Source organism: Malania oleifera, chromosome 13 (genome assembly GCF_029873635.1).
Source record: "Malania oleifera isolate guangnan ecotype guangnan chromosome 13, ASM2987363v1, whole genome shotgun sequence".
Taxonomy (NCBI): Eukaryota; Viridiplantae; Streptophyta; class Magnoliopsida; order Santalales; family Ximeniaceae; genus Malania; species Malania oleifera.
The window spans coordinates 80,189,309-80,215,589 of record NC_080429.1 but is presented as its reverse complement, the minus strand read 5'-3'; the positions used below and the strand labels follow the sequence as shown (position 1 = coordinate 80,215,589).

Below are 26,281 nucleotides of genomic sequence, written 5' to 3'. Positions count from 1 at the left end.
TCCGTCAAGGAGGAGAACAGTGTTGTCCCTTATTCCTATTCTGCATTGTGAAGGAAAGAAGCAAAAGGGCCGTCGAAGGGTCAGCCATGCCTCTTTTATTGATGAATGACAGATGGCTGACCACTCTCACTACTTGGTTCAGGGGCTGTTTCTCTCTGGATACTTCTGCTGTTTTAGACTTTATGCACATTCTTCTTTGTTGCATTGTCTTGCTGTACTTTGTGCCCTTTCATGAATTATCTATTTTGCTCATCCAAAAAAAAATGTTATCAGAACTATGTTGACAGGCGGTCCTGGGTTCTATTCTTGTTGTACACGTTTACTATGTGATTGTTCAAAGTTATGTTATTTTTTATAAAGGTGCTATTGATCATTTATTTATCTCTCCTGTGCAATCGGCCTGCACATGTGGGGGAGTGTTAAGGCTTGATATACATGGTTGGCTCAGAACTGAAGCTTTTAGGTCTTAGTGATGAAGGCTTCGGTTGTATGTATTCACTATTTATATTTTTCTTTCAGGTACTTGTCTTACAACCGAGGAATGCCTCTTGAATAAAAATAGGAATCCGAATTTGACTAAAAAGCAGATAGAGGATGAACTCAAGGCATATCTTGGAGTCAAGAAGGTCATTTGGTTGCCTCGTGGATTGTTTGGTACGTGCTCTTGTTTACTTGATATTACAAGTTGCAATACTCTTATATGACTTGTATTTAGATACTTTTTTTCACCCCAAATGTTACATACATGTTATGAAGGCTAACATGATTCTTACAATTTTGGCTTAGTTTGTGTTAGCATGACATCATCTTTCTTAGTTTTCTGGTTTTCTTGGCATAATTGCAGCTTTTGTGAAAAATAGTGGGAGTGAGCTATAATGACAAAAACACAAGCTTTCATTTCATTTTCAATTATCATCTGATTTACTTAATTTCACAATAGACACATTTTCTTTTTGAGAGTGAAATATTGCTAAATGGACTCCAAGGAGGAGTCGCCCAAGTAGGGGACGAGATTACCTAGAAACTATAAATATCCAACAACGAAAGCTATTTACAGAGATTGTGTCCATAAACATCGTGATGCAATACGATGCATTCAACCAAAAGTGAGAGACAGAAAACCATTCTTCTTTCAATCGCTCCAAAGTGATTTTATTCCTTTCAAAAGGCTCTGAAATTTCTCTCTTTCCAAACAAGCCAGAACACAGCCAAGTGGATGGCATCCCAGAGATCCTTGTCAACTGTTACTCCTCCTGCGTAAAGGTGTCCAAGCTTTTAATTCCTGCTCCACCTTTTCTGCTGCACCCATCTGGTGCTTAGTCACATAAGCAAACCTTCACAGAGCCTTCGCCCATCTACAATGCATTGAGAAAATGATTGCCTGCCTTTTCTTGATCTTTACACATAAAAGCTGTGCACCATTCTCTCTTCATTACATTATATTCAGTTGAAATTCTTTCCCAAGCTTCCTCCCAAGTGAGAAAGTCCAGCTTGAGAGAATGATTGTCTTTCTATATTGTTTTCCAAGGCAAATTTACTACACCTGCTTGTCTTTCCATGTTAAGCTACCATGCACATTAGGACTCATGCGTAAATCTCTCAGACTTTGGATCATGGTTTTAAATCACAGTCACGCGTAACATTACGTAATGGTTGTGGGTGTCGCAAGGTGCAGGAAACGCGGGTGTTACGTAATGGGAAGCGAATGTGACGGTTGTAAATTTTTTTCACGCATGCACAACCATGCCAAAATAGAAAAATAAGCATGATATCCATTAATACATGATTTTTAATGAATTTTGACTGCTTTTATTCAACCTACACATGCTTTTTAATAGGCAATATGATTTTTATATTAATTTTAGTGCATTGTTCACAAAAAAGGCATACTTTTTTATAGTTTCATTACTTTACTGGGTAAAAAAATGTAGAAATGTAATTAAAACGAAAAATCAATTAATTAAAGACATAAAATTACTTAAAATGAGTCAATACTCAATATACACATATTTGAATTTGAAAAATAAATTTGGTATCAATAGTTGAATACATGAATACAATATTACAAATTTATAACATAGCACATGTCACCACCAAAAAAAATGACGTGGAGGGTCTTCATAATCTGCATCCCTATCTTGAGATTGGGATTGGGATTGGGAAATTATCTCCCCACCCTTGTGGAAATACATTGTTGAATATACCTATGTTTATGTTATTTCGTTGTTGCTCCTGAAAATCTACTAGGGGTGAAAATCCAACTAATATAGGAGGTCCTCCTTGACCATATCCTGAATAATATCCATAAGTTGGGGGTTGGAGCTAGCTCTGGGTAGTGTGGAGAAGAAGACTCACTAGATCCTGACCCACTATGATAAATATGAGATGCATAATATGGATCATAGTGTTTAGGTCATGGATATGCTGGATGACATTCATATGATTGTGATGATGAATCATCTAAACCAAAGTCGCCAAAACTACGAATCACGCCATATTAATCTCAAGCAAAATCACGATCTAGGTGTTAGTGACTTCTCCTAGTTTGTGCACCATGACTCCCACTAGGACCACCACTAGTAGCACTCCTCCTCCTAGGTTGTGAAGATTGGTACTTTGGAGGAATACCCAAGTCATAATTTTCGAGTATATCATGTAGTCCGTAATGGCTAGGAGGATATGTATCCCCTACAAATGATGTCCCTGAGTCACACCCATAATCATATTATACACTGCCGCCACCACCACTGCCATCACCCCCAGCCCTAGCCCTAGCACCACTGCCACCATCATCGCTTCGAGGGATCAAATCAAAATTGTCATCACTTTGTGTACGTTCAGGGCTTGAACTTGAATCATGCACGTTTATTGGTGGTTAATCACCTCCTTCTATAGTACCACCAACCTTTTCATTTAACCAATTTGAGTTGTCCTAACCGTTGAGTATTGACTCCTCTCTCTCCTCTAACCATGGACTCAAAGGATCATCTTCTTTGCAAATATAGTCCAAATTGATAGGGTTGAAACTATCTTCAATTTCCTGTTGACTTTTTCTCATTGTATGTCTTAACTTTAGCATCATGTTGTAATGCACGAAAACAAGTTTTTGTAGTCACATGTACTTTAGTCTATTTCTTGTTTTTGTATGGATGTGACTAAAGGTGCTCCAATTACACTAACAGATCGAAGTTGATGTGGTCTGATTAAGAACTCTGATAGATATTCTTTGGAGCTCAGGAGCACACATGCCATAATGAATCCACCATTCGACTGTATGAATAATTAAAGAGAGTTTTATGTCAGTATAACGTAGTTTTCAAAAGTCAAATTTGAACATAAAAATGACAAAATAGATCCATTCATCCATCATTTAGTTATATTTACTAGGATTTGTTTGTTTCACTGCCCTTTGAGCCAACAAGGTTCCAAATGCCTCCTGCCCTTTGTGCACCGGGCTGCCCTTTTTTCTAAATTAATATATATTCTAGAAAATATTACAAAATACTGAAATAATTTATTATTCAATTCAATAGAACCAATATTTACTTGATTAATAGCTCGAATTTGAGTATCTATATCGGATACCAACTTAGTTATCACTTTTTTAACCCCATCCATGACTTCCTATCAATTTCAGAAGAGGGTGGGGCACCATAAAGAAATTGAGGGTTCAAAAAATATCCTTAAATTAAATTTACAAACATATTAATCAATAATAGTGTTTTAATGCAACTATGCATAATTTAAAAGTTAAAATAATAAGAAATTATATTTTATTTACTCTTACCAGCAACGTGCAAATCTTGGTGCAATTGGAAACTCCACCAGTTGTCAATAATTTTCCAATAGTCTTTATAGAACTTACAGTCTTTTTGAATGACCAACTTTGCCCTATCATTGCCTCGTATATGAAACCCGTCGTTGGTTTTTCATCATCATCAACCAATTTAGGAACTTTCATAAAGGGTTCCTGTACTTTAATTATATCAGAGGCCTTTTGCCAAAACTCTTTCCCTAAGATAATCTTCTTCACATCATATGTTGAACCTGATTTTGCCATCCCAAACCTTAAGTTTTTCCAAGCATCAGATGTGAACATTTTCCTCAATGCTTGTTTATAGCTAACAATAGTCTCCAAGGCAATAAAGTTGGTGACAAATCGAGTGATGGCAGGGTGAAGCAACTCTCTATTATTTGTGAATTTTTTCATGAAATTCACTGTCCATGTGTGGTTGTAAATAAAAAAGGTTATTGTTTTTGTATCTTTTAAGACTTTCTTCATATTATTTTTTTTTACCAATATCTTCAAGAATAAGGTCTATGCAATGAGCTGCACATGCTGTCCAGTAGAGATTGGGCCTCCTCTGCATAGATAATTTCCCTCCTGCCTTCATTATCAATCACTACTTGGACAACATTCTTCTCTCCATTTTCTTCAACCACCTTGTCCATTAATGTGGAATGAAATTATAGATTTAATAATTACTACTACTTAATTAAAAATATACAAGTCCATAATACTATTTGCATATACAATTAAAATTAGACAATTATTTGAAATAATATTCAACTGTTCGGCTTGGCACATCAGAGGCATCAATTGACTTATGAATCACGGTGCCTCTATTGCAGTAAATTAAAAAGCTTATTATGTGTTATCTAGTTGGTCCTGACCAGCCATCACACATAATGGTTACTCCTCTCTCCTTCCAAATGCTAATAAAAGAAGATATATAATCTTTCATTTCCTGATACTCTTGCTCCAAATAAATTTCAGATACCTAATAGGGTGATGGACCCTTCACCTCCTTTCCAACCTCTGTAGCAACATCAAGCATAGGCTGCATAAATGGAGAGTTAGTTACATTTGTTGGAATATGATTATAAAATAGGAATTTTCCAACTGCTTTTCCTAATTTATTTCTTAAACCTTTCAGTACCTTAGTATTTATTTTTGGTTGTTTTGCACTCTTGCTCTTTTCTAAAATATGATCCATTGCCCTTAGTTTAACTTCAGGGGCATTGAAATTGATTTATTATCGTCCACTACCTCCAGCTTCTCGAACACTATAAGATCGAGCTCTATTGAAACCATTGGCACCACCATTGCCAGAGCCACCTCCCTTTTCATAAATATTACCCCCTTCAATTGTTCTTGCTTGAAATCTCTGTCTCTCTTCCCATTGTTGCTGTGATTGTATGTTTTCTTGTCGAGCAAATTTCATTCTTTCTTCTTCCGAGTCTTCTTCATCGCTCAAATTCTCAAAATCTCCTTAATTTGAGCTTCCGCTTCTTGCTATTTTTGTTCATCTCTTTTCTTCTCAGCATATTGTTGTAGTATTTCATCATTTGTTCTCTTACTTGTGTGGTTACATTTGAGCATCTAGTCACTTGACCTTTTTTATGTGTCAAGTGTTGTTTCAAGCGTGCAATGCCTCCTTTAATTATCTTCCCACACAACTTGCACATAATAATATGTCTGTTACCATCTACTGGATTACCAAAATGCCATCCAATGTCCTTACTAGGTAAGTTCTTATTTCCTTTCTCACATGGCATCTTGATAGACTTGATTTGATGATTTCTGCACAAAACACAAAGTACAAAGTTACAGTGCTTATAAAAAAGTGAAAATAATATATAATATAATTATTAAGTACTAAATAGTCTTTATAATTTTAAATATTTTTTACATAAAAATAAGATATAATATTTGATTAAAAATTATGAGTAGTGTTTATTTAAAATCTTTAAATAATTAAAATTTAAAAATATTATATATTTCATCTATTAATAAAGTAAGTCATAAAATAAATAAAATATTAATTATTTATGCATAATATATTTATTTTAAGACCATTAAATTTATTTCTCAAATCTTAGCAATTAGGAATTTAGGGTTTTAGGTAAACCTCATATAATATATAATATATAAATAAAGCTAGACCTGATATAATATATAAATAATAAGATATATAAATAACTAAAACAATATATAATGTATAAATAAAGCTAAACTTGATATAATATATAAACAATATAATATATAAATTGTATACTAGTTTAAGATTTAAGTAAACAACAAGAGAAAAAAAGACAAAAAAGGAGCTTGAAGAGTGAAGATTCAAGAGTGAGAGAGACAAAGATTGTGCTGGAGGAGTCTCGAAGAGTCCATTCCGAAACCCGAAGTCTCAAACTCTCGAAGACTAGAAAGGAGTTAGGGCTGGCAGCGACTGGCGGAGCTGCTGTATAGCTGGCAGCAACTTGCGGAGCTGCTGCAAGGCTGGCCTTTGACTGCCGAACAGGCTAGGACAAAGCTTCAAGCTTTCGATTGCTTGAGTAGGGGGGGAATGTAAGCTTTCGACAGTTCGACTGCTTGATGGGGGCAGATCTTAGCCTTCGAACTTGAAGAAATTGAAGAAATGGAGGAGGGGGAGAGTTGGTCGACCACAATGAAGGGTCCTTCTTATTCTTCAACTTCCAACAACAAATCTAAGGTACGATTTCTTGATTTCTGTCTATGGAATGGTAGATTTTCCAAGGATGTGTGGTTGGGAGAGGGGGAAAGCAGGAAATCATGAGAAAGTTGGGTGGATTTGAAGGAGACAAGCAGAATTGGAGTATCGGTTAGCATAACGGAATGTGACGCAGTGTAACGGATCGTAACGGCTATTACGAATTGTTACGACTGTGAATCCCCCCCCCAACAATATCGATCCATAATGGTTTTGGTTCCCCATTTTCCGTTATGTAACGGTCGTTACACTACATAACAGCCGTTATTTAAAACCATGTGATCTCATCCTAGTCCTTGGGTTATAGACTCCGCTACCACCATAGTTTTAAATAATGACCATTAAGTAGTGTAACGGAAATTAGGGAGGCCGAAACTGTTACGAATCGATATTGCGGGGGAAAAAACTTCCCGGCCGTAACGGTTTGTAACGGCCGTTACGATCTGTTACACTGTGTTATAGTCCGTTATGGACCGTTACGCTGACCGACACTCAAATTCCACTTGTCTCCTTCAAATCCACCCAACTTTCTCACAATTCCTTGCTTTCCCCCTTTCCCAGCCACTCATCCTTGGCAGATCTACCATTCCAAAGACTGAAATCAAGAAATCGTACCTTTGATTTATTGTTGGAAGCTGAAGAATAAGAAGAACCCTTCATTGCAGTTGGCCATCACTCCCCCCTCCTCCATTTCTTCGAGTTCGAAGGCTAAGATCTACGTCTACCCCCCTCAAGCAGTCAAACTGTTGAAGGCTTAGATTCCCCCCTTCTCAAGCAATTGAAGGCTTGAAGCTTTGTCCTAGCCTATATGGCAGTCGCAAGCCAGCCTTGCTGCAGCTCTGCAAGTTGTTGCCTGTTGTGCAGCCGCTCCTCCAGTCGCCGCCAGCCCCATCTCCCTTTTGGTCTTCGACACTTTGGGTTTTGGAGTGGACTCTTCGAGACTCCTCTAGCGCACCCTCTGTCTCTCTCACTCTTGAACCTTCACTCTTCAAGGTCTTTTTTTTTTTTTCCTCTTGTTGTTTACTTAAATCTTAAACTAGTATACAATTTATATATTATATCAAGTTTAGATTTATTTATATATTAGATATTGCTTTAGTTATTTATATATCATATTATTTATATATTATACCAGGTCTAACTTTATTTATATATTATATATTCTATGAGGTCTACCTAAAATCCTAAATTCCTAATTGCTAAGATTTGAGAAATAAATTTAATGGTCTTAAAATAAATATATTGTACATAAATAATTAATATTTATTTATTTTATGACTCCTACTTTATTATTAGATGAGGTCTATCTAGTATTTAAAATTTTTAATTATTTAAAGATTTTAAATAAACACTACTTATTATTTTTAATCAAATATTTTATTTTATTTTTATGTAATAAATCTTCAAAATTAGAAGGACTATTTAGTGCTTACTAATTATATTATATCTTATTTTCACTTTTTTATAAGGATTGTAACTTTGTATTTTCTATGTGTTTTTGTGTAGAAATCATCAAATCAAGTATATCAAGATGCCACGTGAGAAAGGAAATGAGAACTTACCTAGTGAGGACATTGGATGGCATTTTGGTACTTTGGTGGATGGTAACGAACATATTATTATGTGTAAGTTGTGTGGGAAGATAATTAAAGGAGACATTACACGCTTGAAACAACACTTGGTAGATAAAAAAGGTCAAGTGGCTGGATGCTCGAATGTAACCACACAAGTAAGAGAACAAATGATAAAACATCTACAACAATATGCTGAGAAGAAAAGAGATGAAAAAGAAGGCAAAAAGAGGCGGAAGCTCAAATTAGAGGATATTTTGAGAATTTGAGCGATGAAGAAGACTCGAAAGAAGAAAGAATGAGATTTTCTTGACAAGAAAGCATACGATCATAGCAACAATGGGAAGAGAGTCACCGATTTCAAGCAAGAACAATTGGACGGGGTAAAATTTATGAAAAGGGACGTGGCTCTGGCATTGGTGGTGCCAGTGGTTTCGGTAGAGCTCGATCTTATAGTGTTCGAGAAGCTGGAGGTAGTGGACGACAATGGATCAATTTCAATGCTCCTGAAGTTAAACTAAGGGCAATGGATCATATTTTAGAAAGAAGCAAGAGTGCAAAACAACCAAAAATAAATACTAAGGTGCTGAAAGGTTTAAGAAATAAATTAGGAAAAACATTTGGAAAATTCCTAATTTATAATCATATCCCAACAAATGTAACTGACTCTCTATTTATGCAGCCTATGCTTGATGTTGCTGTAGAGGTTGGAAAGGGGGTGAAGGGTCCATCACCCTATGAGGTATCTGAAATTTATTTGTAGCAAGAGTATCAGAAAATGAAAGATTATATATCTTCTTTTGCTGGCATTTGGAAGGAGAGAGGAGTAACCATTATGTGTGATGGTTGGTCAGGACTAACTAGACAATACATAATAAACTTTTTAATTTACTGCAATAGAGGCACCATGTTTCATAAGTCAGTTGATGCCTCTGATTTGTCAAGCCGAACAGTTGAATATTATTTCAGATAATTCTCAAATTTTGATTGTATATGCAAATAGTATTATGGACTTATATATTTTTAATTGAGTAGTAGTAATTATTAAATCTATAATTTCATTCCATATTAATGGACAAAGTGGTTGAAGAAATTGGAGAGGAGAATGTTGTCCAAGTAGTAACTGAAAATGAAGGCAAGAGGGAAATTATTAATGCAGAAGAGGCCCAATCTCTCGTGGACAACATGTGCAACTCATTACATAAACCTTATTCTTGAAGATATTGGTAAGAAAAGTAATGTGAAGAAGGTCTTAGAAGATGCAAGAACAATAGCCTTTTTTATTTACAACCACACATGGACAGTGAATTTTATAAAGAAATTCACAAATTATAGAGAGTTGCTTCGCCCTGCCATCACTCGATTTGCCACCAACTTTATTGCCTTGGAGACTATTGTTACCTATAAACAAGCATTGAGGGAAATGTTCACCTCGGATGCTTGGAAAAACCGAAAAACTCAAGGTTATAATGGCAAAGTCAGGCCCAACATGATGCGTAGAAGATTATCTTAGGGAAAGATTTTTGGAAAAAGACCTCCGATATAATTAAAGTAAAAGAACCCTTTGTGAAAGTTCTTAAATTGGTTGATGGTGATGAAAAGCCAACCATGGGTTTCATATACAAGGCAATGGATTGGGCAAAGTTGGTCATTCAAAAAGATTGTCGGTTCTACAAAGACTATTGGAAAATTATTGACAATCGGTCGAGTTTTCAATTGCACCAAGATTTGCATGTTGCTGGTAAGAGTCAATAAAATACAATTTCTTATTATTTTGACTTTTAAATTATGCATAGTTGCAGTAAAACACTATTATTGATTAATGTGTTTGTAAATTTAATTTAAGGATATTTTTTGAACCCCAAATTTCTTTATGGTACCCCACCCTCTCTTGAAGTTGCTAAAGAAGTCATGAATGGAGTTGAAAAAGTGATAACCAAGTTGGTACCTGATATTGTTACTCAAATTCGAGCTATTAATCAAGTAAACTATTGGTTATATTGAATTAAATAATGAATTATTTCAGTATTTTGTAATACCTTCTAGAATGTATATTAATGTATCTAATTAATTAATTATATTTCAATCATCCTTTTTTAGTTGTGGCTGTATGGAGATAGGCAAGAGGCATTTGGAACCCCGTTGGCTCAAAGGGCAATGAAAGAAACAAATCCTTGTAAATTTAGCTCAATAATGGATGAATGGATCTATTTTGTTATTTTTATGTTGAAATTTGACTTTTGAAAAATACGCTATATTGACATAAAAGTCTCTTTAATTATTCATGCATCTGAATGGTGGATTCATTATGACATATGTGCTCCTAAGCTCCAAAGAATAGCAATTGGAGTTCTTAGTCAGACCACATCAACTTCGAACTGTGAGTGTAATTGGAGCACCTTTAGCCTCATCCATACGAAAACAAGAAATAGACTAAAGCACATGAGAATACAAAAACTTATTTTCGTGCATTACAACATGAGGCTAAAGTTAAGACATACAATAAGAAGAAGCCAACAGGAAATTGAAGATAGTTTCAACCCTATCAATTTGGACAATATTTTCGAAGAAGATGATCCTTCGAGTCCATGGTTAGAGGAAAGAGAGGCGCCATTACTTGATGGTCAAGATAACTCAAATTGGTTAGATGAAGAGGTTGGTGGTACTGCAAAAGGAGGTGATCAACCACCAATAAACGTGCATGATTCAAGTTCAAGCCCTGAACATACACAAAGTGATGACAATCTTGGTTTGAGCCCACCAAGTGAGGATGGTGGTAGTGTTGCTGGGGCTGGGGGTGGTTGTGGTGGTGGCAGCGGCGGTGTATAATATGATTATGTGTATGACTCAGGGACATCATTTGTAGGGGATACATATCCTCCTAGTCATTATGGACTACATGATATACCTGAAAATTATGACTTGGGTATTCTTCCAGAGTTCCAATCTTCACAACCCAGGAGGAGGAGTGCTACCAGTGGCAGCTCTAGTGGGAGTCATTGTGCACAAACTAGAAGAAGTCGCTGATCCCAAGATCATGATTTTACTGAAGATTAATATGGTGTGGTTCGTAGTTTTGGCGACTTTGGTTTAGATGATTCATCATCACAATCATATGAATCTCATCTAGCATATCCACGACCTTAACACTATGATCCATATTATCCATCTCATCTTTATCCTAGTGGGTCAGGATCTAGTGAGTCTTCTTCTCCACACTACCCAGAGCTAGCTACAGCCCCAACTTATGGATATTATTCAGGATATGGTCAAGGAGGAGGTTATGCACCTACTATATCAGTTGGATTTTCACACCCAGTAGATTTTCAGGAGCAACAACGAAATAACATAAGCATAGGTATATTTAGCAATGTATTTCCACAAGGGTGGGGAGATAATTTCGCGATCCCAATCCCAATCTCAAGATAAGGATGCAGATTATGAAGACCCTCCACGTCATTCTTTTTGGTGGTGACATGTGCAATGTTATAAATTTGTAATATTGTATTCATGTATTCAATTATTGATACCAATAATTTTTAAAATTCATGTATGTGTATATTGAGTATTGACTCATTTTTAGTAATTTTATGTCTTTAATTAATTGATTCTTCATTTTAATTACATTTCTACATTTTTTTACCCATTAAAGTAATGCAAACATTAAAAAAATATGCCTTTTTTTTTGTAAACAGCGCACTAAAATTAATTTAAAAGTCATATTGCCTATTAAAAAGCATTTGTAAGTTGAATAAAAGCAGTCAAACTTCATTAAAAATTATGCATTAATGAATTTCCTGCTTATTTTTCAATTTTGGCATGGTTGTGCATGCGTGAAAAAAATTCATGACTGTTACGCCCGCTTCCCGTTATGTAACACCTACATCTCCCTTGTCTAGTGACCGTTGTGCGATGTTACCTGCGACCGCGATTTAAAACCATTCTCGATGTTGATCTTCCCATTGCTATCCAGAATGGTAAACGCATATGCACACAATATCCCATTTCCAAATCTGTTTGCTATGACTTTTTATCATCCTCCTATTATTGTTTTTCTACTGCTCTATCATCTACTGCCCTTCCTAAATCTATTTCGAAAGCCTTAGCCCACATTGGGTGGAGGAATGCCATGGTTGAAGAGATGAATGTTTTGCATGATAATGGTACTTGGGACTTGGTATCTCTTCCTCCTGATAAGTTTGTGGTTGGTTGTCGTTGGGTATACACTATAAGAATCAACCTTGATGGTTCTGTGGCTCGTCTGAAGGCACGTCTTGTTTCTAAGGAGCACACTCAGGTGAATGGTTTGGATTATTTTGACACTTCTTCTCCGTTTGCCAAACTTACATCAGTATGTCTATTTTTCTCCTTGGCTACCTCTTGTCATTGGCCTCTGCATTAGTTAGATGTGAAGAATGTCTTCTTGAATGATGATCTTAAGGTGCAGGTTTATATGGAGCAACCACCTGGGTTTGTTGCTTAGGGGGAGTAATGCTTAGTGTGTCAGCTCAAGAAGGCACTATATGGTTTAGAACAGTCTCTCAGAGCATGGTTTGGTTGATTCAGTGTTGTAGTACTCAAGTTTGGTCTTCGACAGTGTGTAGTGGATCACTTTGTGTTTTATCGTCATACTTCACCGGGTAGGATATTTCTTCTTGTGTATGTGGATGATATTGTTATTACAGACAATGATGATAAAGGTATTCTGAATCTTAAACATTTTCTGTAGACTAAGTTTGAAACCAAATATTTGGGACCGTTGAAATACTTCTTGGTTATAGAAGTATCTAGATCTCGTGTGGGAACTATTCTTGATCTGTTGGATGAAACTGAACTATTGAGATCCAAACCAGTTGATACACCCTTTGGATCTTGGACAGCAAGTTAGCGATGGATATGGGTGATTTGCTGCCTAATCCTAGACGATACCAAAGACTTGTTAGAAAGTTGAGTTAACTCACAGTCACTCAGTCGGATATATCTTTTGCAACAAGTTTTGTGAGTCAATTTCTGGATTCTCGAGGACAAGTCACTGGAACGCAGTAATTCACATATTGAGATATCTCAAAGGTGCACCTGGGAAGGTCTTTTATATCGAGATTAGGGTCACACTTATATTCAGAGATATACAGATGTAGATTGGGCTATAGGGTCACACTTATATTTAGAGATATACAGATGTAGATTGGGCTATAGGGTCACACTTATATTCAGGGATATACAGATGTATATTGGGTTGGGTTGCCTTTTAACTGAAGATCCACAACTAGGTACTATATCTTGGTTGGTGGTAATTTGGTTTTGTGTAGAAGTAAGAAAAAACAAACTATGGTGGCCAAGTCAAGTGCTGAATCAGATTATAGAGCTATGGCCCACCTACTTGTGGACTTGTTTGGTTGAAGAACATGATGGAAGAATTATGTTTTTGACATTTTCAGTTGTAGAGTTAATGTGTGATAATCAAGCTGCTCTTTATATTGCCTCCAACCCAATTTTTCATGGGAAACGAAACACATTGAAGTCGATTGCCATTTTGTTTTGGAGAAACTCATATTGAAGCTTATTGCTACCACTTATGTTGAGTTTGATATGCAGCTAGCTTGCCGATTTGTTTATCAATGCTTTGGGGGTTCCTCATGTTAAATTTATTTGTTTATCCATTTTATGTGATGTGTTATTGCTCTTTTCTGTTCTGATATTGTCAATGCTATTTTCATGCACATCCTTGGGTTTTGGTTCCCCTTCAGAAAATCATAAATACTGCCTTTGGATGTATTTTGTATTTGTTATAACTGAAACCTTGTAAGTTCGCGTATGACAGGTGATGATGACACCAATGGTCATATTGACAATATGTGCTGTTTTGTGAGGCCTGGTGTGGTTTTGTTGTCCTGGACCGATGATGAATCAGATTCCCAATATGAACGATCTGTAGAAGCGTTTTCTGTCCTCTCAAATACTGCAGATGCAAATGGTAGAAAGCTACAAATAATTAAGCTCCACATGCCAGGTCCACTCTATATGACAGAAGAGGAAGCAGCTGGAGTTATTCAGGTAGGCATTATGCATCTCTGGAATTGAACTGTCGTGGTTTTGTTTATTAGTTGGTCCTCCATAAGCACGACTGAAGTAATCATAATGAGATTGTGATTAATGATGTCATTTTTCTGGTTTGAAGTATCAAACATGTAAATTAATGAAATGTTTTTTTTTTCCTTCTTTGATTAGCAAAGATATAACCCTGTCTTTCTCTTACATATACTCTCCAGAAGGTTCTAATTTTTGGAGGAATATATGGATACTTTTAAGGGCCCAAAATAACTCAATACACTTCACTAGATTACCACTTCACCTAAAACCTAAAAACTTAAGCTGCTTAGTTGTGGGTCAACAATGTATATTAAGTTTAACACTTCCCCACACATGCAGCTTAATTGCTCATGGAGAGATAAACAAACGATGAATAACACCAATTACAGGAAATAACCGAATCAGATAATTTTTAACCACCACAAAGTAAATGTTGGCAGCAAGACTAGAGCCCAAGATCTCCTGGAAACCATAGCCCTAATACCATGTTAGGTTACTGATTTACGTAAAAGGTTGAACTGGTAGGTTGTGGGCCAAATAATGTAAATCAAACTTGACGCACTTTATGTGAGGCTTTCCCCTTGCTAGGTCCCATCACTTTATTTACTTATTTCTAAAATAAGTAAATATAATCCTGTCAAGATTGACTCACATATACACTTAAAAAATCCCTGACTTTTTTGAAGGCATATTCGGATATTTTAAGGGCCTGGAATAACTCACACTTGATGTGGTACTTACCTCATAAGTCTTACCAGAGCCCATCAAGTTGTTTTGTTCCCCCCTTTTGTTTTTTGTTTTTTTTTGTTTTTTAAAAAAATTAGGCTTCTATGGAAAATTGTTCTGTTTGAGAGTTTATTTAGGGAGTTATCTTCTTTATTCATTTACCATGATATTGAACGACAGGCATGACATGAGAAGAATCTCATGTGATTAGTACAAATCAAAAGGAAGTCCTTTGATCTAAGAATAGAGAGGACTATGGTAGGAGGTTTTGTAGTTCTGATCAAGACGAATGTGACAAGAAATTGATGAGGGCAACTAGGTCAGTGGTACAATGAATCTTATAGAGTTTGACATCGATGTGGTCTTGTTTGAGCAGATTTGGGGAAAGAAATTTGATCAATTTGATTGTATTATGGGCGATTAGGCTGATTCCGATTGGTAGATTTCTTGAGTTGGGAGTCTGATCTTATGAAAAGGAGTTTTCTGATTTTTGTTCCTGGAGGGTTGAAAGGAGGTACTTGAAGAAGTTTTGCAAAAGGGTTGCAGGATTGGGAAGAAATGAATCAAATGGCTCCAATCTTAAGAGTGTTAGTATCTAGAAGGCAAAATGGTAAGACTCAGTGGTGTGAGGTCATTGAGGGAGGATTTGCTTTGTAGTCGTTTGTTCATGGAAGGAGGTGCATGAATTGTAGGAATGAAGAAGGTTTCCGTCGGAAGGCAGTCAAGCAGCTGCTGAATGGTATGATTGAAGAGAAAAGGTGGTGGCCATGGTGGTTCACTGAGATGCATATCTAAAGTTTTCTTTGAGTGAACCATCAATGAAGAATATTGTGATGTTTGGATCAGAGAGCAGCAGGCTTTCAGCCTTTTAATCAATTTGCAGAAGGTTTAAGGTAATAGACGTAATCAGGCTGTTGGGCCTAAGAATGGTGGGCTTCATATTTGTGGGCCTAGTACTGATGCAAATGCATCATGGGCCTTCTGGAAGAGGGAAGGGCTTGTTTTAAAAGTTATAATAGACCTGGCCCAGTTGAACTGTTGTGGCACTTTTGCTGATGGGGGCTTACGAGTAAAGTAAAGCAGGCAGATGGTTCGGTTGGTTTGGTTCTGAATAACAAAAAAGCAGCAGTGACAATTGGAGAGTACCAGCTGCAGCCAGGTGGGGTGTCTCTTTTAGGGCTGGTATATGGGTTGCTGGATGAAGGGACCTCATGCTTTGACGATATGGACATTGTGCAAGTGGAGAAGAGAAAAGATTATGATTTGGCTATTTCTTTTCAATGTGTGGCAGATTTTTTTCAAAAAGTTTCTTTTCAAAATAAGAATGATGGAATGTTACGAGCAGGGGCCAAGCAATAGAGGGAGTTTGGTTAAGGTTTAGGAGGATCAGAGTTGTACTGAAAATATGGATATTCAAGAGACTCTGGGTTATAATGGTAGGAATAAGCTTGTTAGTGGTGTGGAAAAGCTTGATTTGGATGGGTCTATTAAAAAGTATTCTCGTTGGGTAGTTATGGATATGGTGAACACTCTCTTGTAATTGAAGTACTTGATGGTTGTATTGTTGAAACTTCGAATGAATTGATGATAAAATCAGGTGACGAGGAGAGCGAGAGTGGTCGCATCAAGGATAAAAAGAAATGGGTGATGAGTCTGATAATGGAAGTGATATTGATAGTGACTTTGCATGCAATGGTGGTTTATTATTGGACAAATTTTGTCCGTATTTTGGGTATGTTTCAGACTCCACAATTTTAGTTGGAGACATTTCCCATGTGCAGGAAAGTTCCCCTTGAAGGCTTAGAAGGTGTTAGTCACTATGAAGATGATGGTACTATTGGGCAAGATGGGTTTATGTTTGACTGATCCTTGAGCGAAAGTTTGTCTGGATTGTGGTAAAAGCAAGGGGTAAACGGTCAGCATGAGTTAGCTAATTTAAAGTTTTCTATCAATTACGTTGGTGAGGGTTTAAGAATGGGCTTTCTTACTTAGTGTTAGATTTTTTTTTTTTTCATAAGTTTTTTGTTATTTTACTTTTCAAGTTCTTGAGGATTTCTGGTCCTCCTTTAGCTTGTAATTCTTTTTCTTCTCTCTTAATATATTTGTTTTCTTACTAAAAAATCTGGATTCATTTCGTAGAACATCATTGCAACTTGAACACAACGTAGAGTTTTAACACACCACAACCGAGGACCCAAGAACTCAAAACTATTTTTTCTCATCATCTCATGGTAGGCAAATAACTCATTTGTATGGCTTATCAATGTTACAGACTCAATAATGAACATCCTCATTCAACGTCATAAGACCTATTTCTTTTCCCGGTTTTGTGATTAATGAAAATGTATAAGCCTTTATACGTTCGTTCGAACCCTCAACCTTCTTTTCCAGGTTCATCAATATTGAATCAATTGAATGCACGTCTAACACGTGTTCCACTTTTGGAAGGCCTTGTGTTATATCACCATATCTCAATTTTTATATATAAATATAACTAATGTGTCTCCTACATAAAAGGTTTCCCCATAATGACCAAGAACAGTTGCTGCTAGAGTGGCTAAATGAGTTGTTAGAAGATCAAGGTTTTGGGCAAAAACTAGTTTCTAGTCAATATTCAGATTTACTACCATGTGGAAAAATGCTCATTCTTTAAGATATCTTTGTGGCCAAGAGGGTGCTTGAAACTTTTACTCATGTCCTCATTCTTGCTTCAAAGATGACTTTCTTTTGTTCATCTGTTAGATGATTGTTTAAAAAAAAAAAGAATTGACATAGAAATTCTTGTTGGATTAGCAATTTCTTTTCCTTAGCTTCGTCAAAAGTCTTTTTTCTTTTGTTTTTGTTTTTGGGGTGGTGGGTGGGATAAGCTAGCTTCTAAGAGTGGTGAATGTTGGTTCAAAGCAGTGAACCAAGTGACTGACTGGGATTTCAGAAAAAAAATGAAATAAAATAAAATAAACAATGGGAACAATATTCTAAATTATGCAACTGCCTCATTAAAAATGCATTTATCCTCCCACACTCGAGTATGAGTTAATTAAGAATGACAATAGCTAGTGGAAAAATTTACATTAAATTGTACTAACAATATCTGATCTCATATTCATGCTTTTTCTCACACAGAAGCATCTTCTTTTTTATTGTCAAAAGATTAACAATACCATTATTAACACAGATGACTCGTAAAAGTGCTTTTTGTTTTAAACATTTTAATTTGTTCAGATTTTTCATAGTGGCAATGCTATAGAATATTTCAGCACCCAATTCACCACATATTTGAATGCCTTAGGAATGATTCATTAATCCTTTTGTGCTTGCTCTCCATGACAAATATGGATTTGCTGAATGGAATAACAGAAATATCTGGAAGTCTCTCATACTCTGTTATACCAGATGAATGTGCCTGAAGTGTTGTGGAATGATTCAGTTATTACTGCTTTCTCTGTTGTCAATAAGATGACATCCTTTATCCTTGGAGTTAAAATAGCATACTCCATCCACTTTCCCATCCCCTTGTCCTCATCCCCGTTCATCAATTAACTCCTAAGGTTGATTAATTGGATCTTTATGCCCTCGGGTGTGTTTTTCTAGGGTATTCTAGTTTTCAATAAAGGGTATCAGTGTGATTGTCCTACCTTGCATCGTTTCTTTGTCTTCGCTGATGTCACTTTCATACTCCGTATGACTCTAAATCTCTAAGCCTCATAGATTCTCAATGATTGCTGTCCATTGCCTACTCTTCTTTCCTCTCCTTATTTGGGATTTTTTTTGTTTACCTGTTCCTTGTTCTCCTGAGCCTTCATCCACGTAGGCATATGCACAAGTGCACAACAGCAACACAAAGCAAGTCAGACCCCTCCAATTCTAGTGCTATGCCTTTGGCTACTTTGTCTACAGATCTTGCTTCTTATAACCAAGAGCTAAAATTTCAATTTGAGGGAAATTTCGAGTGTCTCAATTTGCAGTCGACCAAAATTTCAATTTCAATTCAAAGCAACATAATAAACTCATAATAACTTATGGGAATTGTGAATGCAACTTTTGGAATATTAAATAGATGATTGTGAATGGTTTAAAAATAAAAATAAAAATTCAAAAATTTCACCTTTTTCTTAGGTTTTCGTGAATTTTCAATATTTCTGCCAGATTTTTGAAAATTTCTCAAGTTTTGGCTGAAATTTTGCCAAACTGGAAATTGAAGTCCACGACTCTCTCAAAATCCGAAATATCAGTTGGCAAAATTTTCCAGAATTACTGTGTTTGTGACATTGATCTCCCTATTGATGTTTGGAACGGTAAACACACATGACCAAACATCCTATCTCTACCATTATCTCTTAAGATTTATCTCAAGTCACTATCCTTTTACTTTTTACTACTTAATATCTTTGTTGGTAACCGTGGGTAATGCAATATGGTGCAATGATTCTGAGGAAGACTAAAACTTGACTGCAAGTGATATGAATCCTAAAATGACTACAACATACACCCATGAAGCTATTCGAACATAATGCATATGAATTGACATAATCTCAAATAACATGGCAACAAGGAATGAGCTAGGTATGAGTATGAACAATAATTCAAGCAATGAAATGAACTAAAGGAGTTCATCAGACAAAGGGCAGTTTTTTCTTTAAATGGTAACAAGAAACTTGGAATTATATAATCACTAATTTCCCTAATCATACAAACATTAGTCGAAAGAAATGTGTAAATTTGGTTACCTCACCAAAGGTTTTGAACACAAATTAAATTGACCATCAGATTCTCAGGGTATATCATGCAATTCCTCAACTCTCTTTTCTCAAATCCTCAACAAACAGCCTTCAAACAGCAGCTGGGCCTCAATCTGAATGCTGGCAGACCTTCAAAACTCATAAATTTGCTCTGAAAGTCCAAGATTAAGCTGAATTAATCCTTATAATGGTGAAACAAAACTTGATAATCAGTTTTCAATAAAAAAGCTTCAAAATATCAGGAGAACATCTCAAAATATCACAGCTGGGAGCAATATCTAATGGGTTTGGATAATACAGGGGAATTCAGCAACTTCCTCACGCATGTGACAGGTGTGTGGGCCACATGGGGTGCGTGGGGGCCGGAAGAGATCCTCTGGCAATGAAGTTCTGGCTGGAGGCATACCAGGGGCTGAGGATTCCAGTGGGAGCAGCGGTGTATCAAGGAAGCTGCAGGAAATTGGAGATTCTTGTGGGGAGAGGGGGAGCAGCCGGAAAAGTTTCAGCTGGCAGGTGGATACTCTCCAGTGGTTGGATGGCAATGAAATTTCAGAGAGTGATGTTTTTCAGAAGATTCTGATTTTGATTGTGTAGGGGGTGCTGTAAAGTGGTTGCTGGAAATTAGGGTTTTGAACCAGTGCTACAACTGTAATTTCCTGGAAAATTTGCAGGTGAACAGTGCTTGCAATTTCTGAATTATGAATGGCTGTGTGGTGATTGTGGTTTGCTCTGATACCAATTTGATGTAGGAAAAGTTTGGAACTCAGAAACAGAGAGAGAGAATTGAGGGAGAGAAACAGAGGGAAGAAGTAGAAGAAGAAGGAGAAGAAGAAGAGAAGCAGGAACCTGCGAGAGAGAGAGAAACAGAGAGGGAAACTGCCGCTGTTCTGATTTCAAAATGATTAACTGTACATCAATTTGCATGTCCAGCACTTATACCACTACTACCAATAACACATATTTACAGAATAACCCCAACTAGAGACATAATTACAAAAATACTTTCTTAAGTACAAAATACTAAAGAAAGTCGCTAAGTAATACAAAAAGATCCTAATACAAGCACAATTTTCTAAACCTACGCCTAAAATACATTGTGCTGAACCTGCGGCCTGTAGGATGTAGACGGTCCTATCCATCATACCAATTTGATGTAGAACAAGTATTAGAATTAAGAGATAGAGAGAGAATTGAAAGAAGACGAAGAGAGTGGGGGGAACTGCACAGCCATTCTCATTTCAAATGATACCATACATAAACAACTGCAAGTCAGAAAAGAGACGGGAGAGGAATCAGAAAAGAGTGGGAGAGGAAGAAGAAGAAAAAGGAAGAAAAAGAGAACCTGCGGATGGGGAGACAGAGAGAGGGGTGGGGGGAACTGCACAGCCATTCTGATTTCAAATCATACCATGCATCAACTTGCATGTCCAGCACTTATACCACTACTTCTAAGTTTCTAACACATATTTACAAAATAACCCCAACTAAACACATAATTACAAAATACTAAAGAAAGTCACAAAGTAATACAAAGAGATTCTAATACAAACACAATTTCCTGAACTTGGGCCTAAGATACATGTGTTGAATGAGCGGCCTATAGAACCTTCACAAACATAATAATACAAGATTTAGACTAAAAAATTATGAAAAAACTACATCAAGGACAGTTATGTGGTGCATAAGATGCAATAATTGTAATATAATAATGATTTTGAACATATTCTATTAATATAAATGAGTTCACAAATCAGTTAAATATTTTCTATTACAAGTACAGATGATTTAGACACACATTTAAATGTTGTTCTTAATATCGAAGTTTAATTTTTCATATAATTTGAAAAGTCTGAAAGCCATCCATATCCTTTGTGTAATGATCTTTAGTTTCCATAAGAAAAGAAGATAAATTCAGGGATAAATTGCAATTTGGATTTTGAATCTCAAAATTGAATTTCAAGGAAATTTCATTATGTAGTTAAAATTTCAACAAATTTTGTTGAGATTTTGAAATTTTGATAAATTTCAGTTGATTCCTGGTAATTTCTACAGAAATTGACTGCTAATTTTTTATATTAAGGGTGGTGAAAAGAATAAATTTCAATGGGCAATTTCGTGGAAATTTATGACCATGACTATGAGCAATTTAAAACCTAAAAAACTATTCTTACAATTATCTGCATCATTCTGCTGTTTTTGGGCATTATCCTCAATTAACCAATCTTTGTGCAGCCATTGAAAGCTATTGTCTTATGGAGCATTATTTTTATGGTTTTTAGATGGTTGAAAGAGATCATAGCCATGCTGATTTTTTTAATATTCTCTGTCTCCTTTTATAATTTTAAATATTTAATAGTTAACATCTATGGGCTCAAATTCGCTGCATCTAGCTTTGTGTTTTGATCAAGTTCTGGTAGCCTGTCTTATGGCAAAGTTTAATCAATTTTTTCTTCACAGGATGGTGAGGCTAAACCAAGGCCTCCTGGTACTAGACTTGCTGCTTCATATGTAAACTTTTACATTGCCAATGGAGGGATCATCACTCCACAATTTGGGGACCAAAAATGGGATGATGAAGCTGTACGTGTTTTGTCTCTGGCCTTCCCAAATTATAAAGTAAGTGATGAAATGTGCAAATGAAATCTATTTTAGTTTTCATTTTTTTTTTTGTTGATATTTTCGTTTGTTTTAGTTAGAGTAATTTTATTAGGTCATATCTTTGAGGCTCTAGGATATTATTATTTTGGACGCAAGATTCTAGGGTAATAGTATTCCGAAACCTAGCATTTTAGTTTATTCAGGTGTCTTAAATTAGTTTACTTATCTTCCGAGGATACTCTTAAAATTAAAAAGGAAAGTTTTAATAGAAATGCTATAAGACCAATTGTGTTATATGGATCAAAATGTCGGGCAACTAAGAAATAACATATCCAAAAAATAAATGTTCCTGTAATAAGGATGCTAAGGTGGATGAGTAGTATAACATTAAAAGATAATTAAGGAATGAACATATTTGCAGTAAGTTCGGCATAGCATATATAGAAGATAAGATAAGATAAGAGAGGGGCAAGTGAGATGGTTTGGGCATTAGGCCAAATAGTGCACCAGAGGTATGAGCTAGTTACTATTAGAGGCAATAGAAGGGGTAGGAATAGACCTTAAATAACTTGAAATGAGATACTGATTTAGGTTTTAATAGACCTTAAATTTTCAATGGAAATTGCCCAAGATCATGTAAATTAGCAGAAAAGGATTGTCAGTCTATAAATAGATCTTTAGTATTAAATTTTATATAGACCAGAAATGAGAGCTAAAGTTGCTGGATATTGTCCTGCATCAAGTGCCATTAGAACACTCTTACCTGACATTGTCAGTGTTTTTGACAGGGTTGTCTGCTAGTTTCCCCTTAAACTCGTAGGGTTCAACTTAAATTGCCTTGCATCTGCCCCCTTTTGCACCAACACCACCATTCAATATCTATCTTTATCGCCCCTTCACCACTTACAACCAGCCACGGGAATATTTTTTTTAAAAAAATTACGCAGCACCAGATTTCCTCTAGCTGCCAAGTTAACCAACCAGGGCATCAGACCTTGGAGCAATCAAAGCCTTCATTGTTGCCTAACAGAAGTTTATTGTTGTCTACCTCCATCATGGACCTTTCTGTTACTTGTAAGGACTGCAGATTGAGCTAAAGTTGCTGGTCATTGTCCTACAGCAAGTGGTATAAGAACAGGCTCTTGTCTGACATGGCTGTCAGTGTTTTTGACAGGGTTTGAAATTTGAACTCAAATCACCATGGGTGTCAGTGTTTGACAGGGTTGTCTGCGAGTTCCCACTTAAACTCATAGGGTTCACGATTTCTACTTAAACCGCCTTGCGTCTGCAGCCACCTCCACCACCACGATTCGACATTTATCTTGCCCCTTCACCACTTCCAACCAGCCACAAGAATAATAATAATAATAATAATAATAAAATTGCAGAGCACCAGATCCTTCCCGCACCAAGTAAATCAACCTGGGCATCAAAGTCTTGAAGCAACTGAAGCCTTTGTCATTGCCTAATGGAAGTTTATCATTGTCTACCTCCATCGTGGACCTTGCTGTCGCTTATAAAGACTGCCGATTGAACTAAAGTTGCTGGAAGTTGTCCTGCATCAATTGGTATCACAATGGACTCATCTGACATGGCTGTTAATGTTTTTGACAGTGTTAACAATTTCAACTCAAATAGCTGAGGTTATCAGTGTTCAACAGGGTTGTCTGCAAGTTTCCACTTATAGGGTTCACTATTTCAACTTAAATCGCCTTGCATCCACTGCCATCTCTGCCACCATCACCATTCAACATCCATCTCTATCATCCCTCCAGCCATAGAAATATGTTTTTTTTTTTTTTTAAATGCACAGCACCAGATCCCCTCCAGCGCCAAATGAACCAACCAGGGCTTGAAAGCCTTGAAGCAATTCAAAGCCCTTCTTGTTGCCTAACAGAAGTTTATCATTCTCTACCACCATTGTGGACCTTGCCTTTGCTTGTAAAGACACTGCAGATCGAAGATCTTTGTCGTCTTTGTTGGCAACTCGCAATAGCTCGCCATTGTCGGCTCATAGGAATTTTCTTTAAAAAAAAAAAGATATTGTGCCGCATCAGATCCCCTCCGGCCCTAACCCGGGCATCAAAGCCTCGAAGCAATCGAAGTCTTCCTTGTTGCCTAGCAGAAGTTCATTTTTTGGACCTTGCCATTGCTTGTAAAGACTATGCAGATCAAAGACCTTTGTCATCTTCACCGAAAACTAACAACTACTCATCATTGCCGACTCATAGTAGTTTCATACCATCAAGATCACTTCATTGACTCATTTGAGCTGGCTTCATCCACCGCAGGCACCTGCAACTTCACGTCCAAATCTGGTTTCTTCAGTTGCCGAGCTTCAGGATAGAGCACGCCACAACTCCATGCATCTTACACGAATCGCCCCGGTTGTACACTCCTACCTTGTCGATGAAGATCACTTTTCCCCATCCGCAATTGGCTCTACGACAACATTAACACAGGGATGCTACTCATTAATGCAATATTGTTGCTTTGTGTCCTTGATGCTAGTATCAAACTAGCAGGTTTGTGGAATACGAAGAAAACCCTACCTCTCATTTGGTTTTAAGCTAACAGGACTGAGCTGGCTCTTTTTGATTGGATGGACCGTGCTAAACCAGCCAAAGAGCCACAGACACACACACACAAATGGAGAGTACCTTTCATGGTTTTACATAGTTGTGGCGACATGATGGCGTTACATAACAGCTTTTCTGGTTCCTGAATCCTGATACCATTACACGCTGCTAAATCAGTGGAAGGAAAATTCAACAGCCACAACAGCTGTTATATATATGTAGTTTTTCTTCACATTTTCCTTTTTCCCTTTCATAAACCATTCTTGGGGCAGGGGAGGGGGGAGGGGATTATCATAGGATAATGATGATACAAAATTATTTATTTTTATTAATGTTCATGTTAGATTACCATTTTACCTAAAAGCTTAAGCTATTAGGTTGTGGGCCAACAATGTATATCAAGCTTTAACACATGCAGCCCGACAGCACGTGGAGAGATAAACACACAATAGATTAACACCCATTACAGGGAACACAATAACTGTTTAAACAGCACATAATAAATGGGGGCAGCAAGACTATAACCTAGACCTGACCAGCTCTGATACCATGTTAGATTACCACTTTACCTAAAAGCTTAAGCTATTAGTTATGGGCCAACAATGTATATCAAGCTTTAACAATTCACAGGCGATGCATTAATTGACAATTTTAATGTTAAAAAAATTTATTTTGATAAATATTATTAATTTGATATAAATTTTATGTAGTTTTCAACTTCAACCTTCCTTTCTTTTCTTGTTTTTCGCTTTTATGTTGTCAGTACTTTCTTTATAATATATAATCATTATAATTTTAAAGCTTCGCTTATAGTTATACAATATAACTTGTTGGTCTAAATTTATTATATTCTATTACTTTTAACAAATGAAATAGTGGAACTTGTTTTTATGGCTTATGTACCTAATTTATTAATGGAGTGTATGATCTATTTTTTTTTATTAATCAATTTATTACACATGATTAATGAAATTACTGGAAAAAAAATATCAAATTTTATGTCCATAGCAATTTAAAACAAGAGCAAAATTTATTGACATTATATTTACTAAACAACATTATTAAGTTTAACTAGGGGATGCAAAAGGCACCAAAACTCTTTTTAAGAAGGATTTAGAGATTAAAATATGCAAATAAACAAATCACATAAGATTTTGTGTGCTTGAAAAAAAATCACAGCTGTTACACCCACTTCCTGTTATGTAATATCGACAACTCGTGCTTCCTGCTACTCCCATTACTGTTACGCTATGCTACCCTCTACTGATATTTAAAACCATGCTACCTTTATCTCTGCATTGGACATGATTGATTCTAGGACATTGGCCTCCCTCAAGCATGGTCACGATTAGGATTCATCCTTTGGATTTTTTAAATTCAAGGTCAAATATTTTTCTAATTGAGCGGAAAAATGAAGCTTGCAAACAGATATTCTTTAATTTCCTAATTTGTATTGTATTTTC

At 36.2% G+C, this 26,281-nt stretch overlaps 1 protein-coding gene across 1 annotated transcript in view; it reads left to right on the top strand.

Moving 5' to 3' along the window:
• LOC131146130 (agmatine deiminase) overlaps positions 1-26,281 on the top strand; it is a 43,228-nt gene that overhangs the window by 14,273 nt on the left and 2,674 nt on the right. The window contains exons 7-9 of the mRNA XM_058095484.1: positions 520-654; positions 13,908-14,140; positions 22,099-22,257. Coding sequence (XP_057951467.1) covers positions 520-654; positions 13,908-14,140; positions 22,099-22,257 — 527 coding nt within the window. The remainder of the gene's footprint in view (positions 1-519; positions 655-13,907; positions 14,141-22,098; positions 22,258-26,281) is intronic.